This window comes from Triticum aestivum, chromosome 6D, assembly GCF_018294505.1.
Source record: "Triticum aestivum cultivar Chinese Spring chromosome 6D, IWGSC CS RefSeq v2.1, whole genome shotgun sequence".
Classification (NCBI taxonomy): Eukaryota; Viridiplantae; Streptophyta; class Magnoliopsida; order Poales; family Poaceae; genus Triticum; species Triticum aestivum.
In genome coordinates, this window is record NC_057811.1 from 33,415,831 (window position 1) to 33,419,036 (window position 3,206).

At 51.5% G+C, this 3,206-nt stretch overlaps 1 protein-coding gene across 1 annotated transcript; it reads right to left on the reverse strand.

The window, feature by feature from the left end:
* Positions 1-1,532: 1,532 nt before the first annotated feature.
* Positions 1,533-2,957, reverse strand: LOC123140927 (uncharacterized). The gene is made up of 2 exons (XM_044560191.1): positions 2,227-2,957; positions 1,533-2,112 (listed from the first exon to the last, which is right to left on the reverse strand). Exons 1-2 carry the CDS (start codon positions 2,912-2,914, stop codon positions 1,724-1,726), a joined length of 1,077 nt encoding a protein of 358 aa, XP_044416126.1. The 5' UTR covers positions 2,915-2,957; the 3' UTR covers positions 1,533-1,723.
* Positions 2,958-3,206: the final 249 nt, after the last annotated feature.

Consider the following 3,206-nt stretch of genomic DNA (forward strand, 5'->3'; position numbering starts at 1 on the left):
TGATCACGAAAGCTGACATGAATAAAGGCTGATATCATATGGTATGCGTATACGACGGCCTGAGGGCACCACGGTGCAGTGCGGGTAGGGGCTAGGACATGCCATAGATGCTACTTAGCTAGTCCCGAGCGAGCGAAGGGCTGCGGACTGCACGCGTAATTTTACCGGCGCCGCTCTATCTTTTTCATGGCCACGGCATGCAAGGACCCCCTGCTGCAGTAGCACGAGGAACCCCTTCCGCCACAGCGTTCTGTGTTCTCATCGCCGGGCGACTCGGGACTAGCCGGCTGGAGATTTTTGGGACCGCGCGAGGCGGACGCCATGATCGACGACTGAGGAAGGGACGAAGAAAAGAGACGCATGAGAAGGAAAGGGGAGGTGCAGACGTGGGCCTTCACATAAAACAATCATGTCCGTTGAACCAGATGGGAGCACGGATGGAAGTATAGGCGGGGAGCAGGCAAGCCCGGTCCCTCAGGGCCGGCCCTGGCCGAGGAAGATGAGCACGAGGCCATGGCGGCAGCTGAGCATCTGGCTGCCTTCCTTACCCTTCATGTTGAAGCGCTTGGTGGGGAAGCGATTGGGGGCGCCCATAAGCGACCCGAAGCCGAGGAGGCGGCGGACCTCGTCCGCAACGAAGAAACCGACGAGGGGAGGGTTGGGGCGGTGGTGGAGGCGGAAGCGGCGGAAGAAGTCGGGGTCGGAGATGAGGCGGCGCCAGCGCGTGCAGACGGCGGAGGCAAGGGGGAGGGAGGACGGAAGTGGAGAGAGGCGGAGGAGGATCTTGAGCAGATCTTCCTCTTCCAGCGACAGCGGCGGCGGCGCCGGCGTCGACGGCGGGGGAGGCGGCGGCCCGTCATCTCAATCTCCTGACGCCTCATGCGGGGAAGGGGAATGGAAATGGTGTGGACTGGAGTCTGACTCTGGTCGAAGGCCACGATGTGTGTGAGTGAGTGAAGTGGATCGATCCTGAATGCGAGATTGAAGCCCAGGACGCGAAATGGATCGGCCCATATACTGGTAGTTAGGTTTTTACCATGAGACTATAGTTTTTTTTTCAACACAATACAAGCGCAGATATTCACACACACTCAATCCCATGGACGCACGCACGCACATCTTGCCCTTATAAGCACCTCCGAGATATTGAGCCGGCACAACATTTGCGATCGAGGAAGTCGCCGCAGACGCATTTGTTGTCGGCGAAAACGTCTGCCACTAAACGCACATCGCGCGAAAGATCTGAAATAAATTCCGAAGAAGGCGACCACCAATATTAAGTCTAGAACTATAAACCCTGATAAGTAGGTTTCACCACAAGACTACAGTTCGCACCACGAGACTAAAGTTGTTCACTGAACAAAATAACATTCTCTTTCGAAACAAAAAAAAGTATCTATGAAGATTCATATATATATATATATATATATATATATAGTCGCAGAGTACATGCATTTTTTCACAAAATGTAACAAACAAAGACGACAACCTTTGCTCAAAGTAAATAATTAAGAAAACAATCATGCCTCCCATGTAATAATCGTTGATATCACCCTAGCTTGCCGCTCTAGGCTTCAACGGTCATGAATTCTACAATGTCTGCCTTGAAAACAAGAGATGTGAGACTACTTATTATCACTTTCTTAACATGAAAGGATGTGCACGGCATTCCAACAACAACTATTGAGAAATTAACTTTAGATGCCAGTGTAAAGTCATGTCCTTACATACACCATACACTTTCAAATGGATAATAGTAAGCAACACTTCTAGATCCAGGAAGCTTCTTGAACTGCAACGACTCGAGATGGAACGCGACGATGCCGATTTTTGTGTACAAGAACACCGCATTATTGTTCTCGGCAAACCCAATTACCTTAATAACGTGTTCATTCCTATTTGGATCCATGGGAATTTTCAGTAGTTTGTCCAGTTCAATAATTTTTTCCATCACCCATGAAGCAATACCATCATATTTGGTCTTCCTCTTCCATAATTGGGCGTTGAAGCCTGACAGGGAGAGGAAACCCAGCCCACCATCTTCTGCTTGCGTAATCGAGAACCGATCATTGCTCCCAGTCTCACTCCCAGCACCCACACACACCGGCAACCCTATCACAGCAAGGCTTTGCCTCTCCAAATCAAACTCGAGAATTCCAACCGAGCCCGCTCCCAGCAGCCAGTATAGGGAATTCCTAACCAACACAGCGGGTTCAAAGGATATACCGTTAAAACACCAGCCGGAAAAAGGGTCTGTAGTGTCCATTAGTGGCAACGATGTTGATGTTGAAACGAGATTGCTCCATACACCGGTCTCTGACGAGTAAACACTTGCGACCGCTCGTCTTTTGTCGCTGTTGCCTATCAAGACCACCTGGAAGTGGTCAAAATTTCCTGTAGCCCGAAGCACTGCTCCATTGAATCGGTTCCCTGTATCGATCCCCAGGGGAATGCCAGGGTCGTGCTGCTCACCAGTGACAGGATCCCACACCAGAATATGGTGCTTTAGCGGTTCGAAGTCTCGGACATGGACCAGTACGAGACCATGGCGGCATCCAAAGGTGGAGAAGTTTTGGTCGTCACGTTGAGGCTGCAAGGACAATCGCCCAGGTGGGATACGGTCTAGGTCCTTCAGAGTAGGTACGAAGGAGATGTCTGGAAGATGTCGGTTGTAGAAACCAATGATGGGAAGATTGCGGCGGTGGTAGCGACAGAAGCGGCGGGAGAAGCCTGGGTCCGTGACGAGGAGGCGCCATTGCCTACATACGGCGGAGGCACGAGGGAGGGACGACGGCTGCGGGGGCAGGCGAAGGAGGATCTCCAAGAGAAGGTCATCATCTTCGAGGGGCCCCACCACCGGCGAGCGGGGATGCCGGGGGATGCTACTACCCGTCTCACCCTCCTCACGCCTCATGCCGGATGCGGTGGAGTCTCGGCGAAGCAATAGCAGTAGAAGCCCAAAGTGAACGGCGAAGCAGTAGGGCACCTTCAACTTGAGATATTTTAGTGATCAAATATCCATATCTGAATCCCTAGTAGACGCTACAGCCTACAGCTCATTATATATGCAGGACATGACCAACTTCTTTGCAAGGAACGTGACGTACTGAAGTCCGATTCTACCCCATGGTAACAATCCGAACACGGTTCAAACTGACACTTCTATGACGGAAGCAGTTGCACGTATACAACCTGAACTCTGATTC

Excerpts from the sequence above, each read along its gene's own strand:
- LOC123140927 (XM_044560191.1), bottom strand. The coding sequence starts at position 2,914 with ATGAGGCGTGAGGAGGGTGAGACGGGTAGTAGCATCCCCCGGCATCCC. Across the intron at positions 2,113-2,226 it reads TTCCGGCTGGTGTTTTAACG|GGTTGCCGGTGTGTGTGGGT; the intron begins GTATATCCTTTG and ends TTGCTGTGATAG.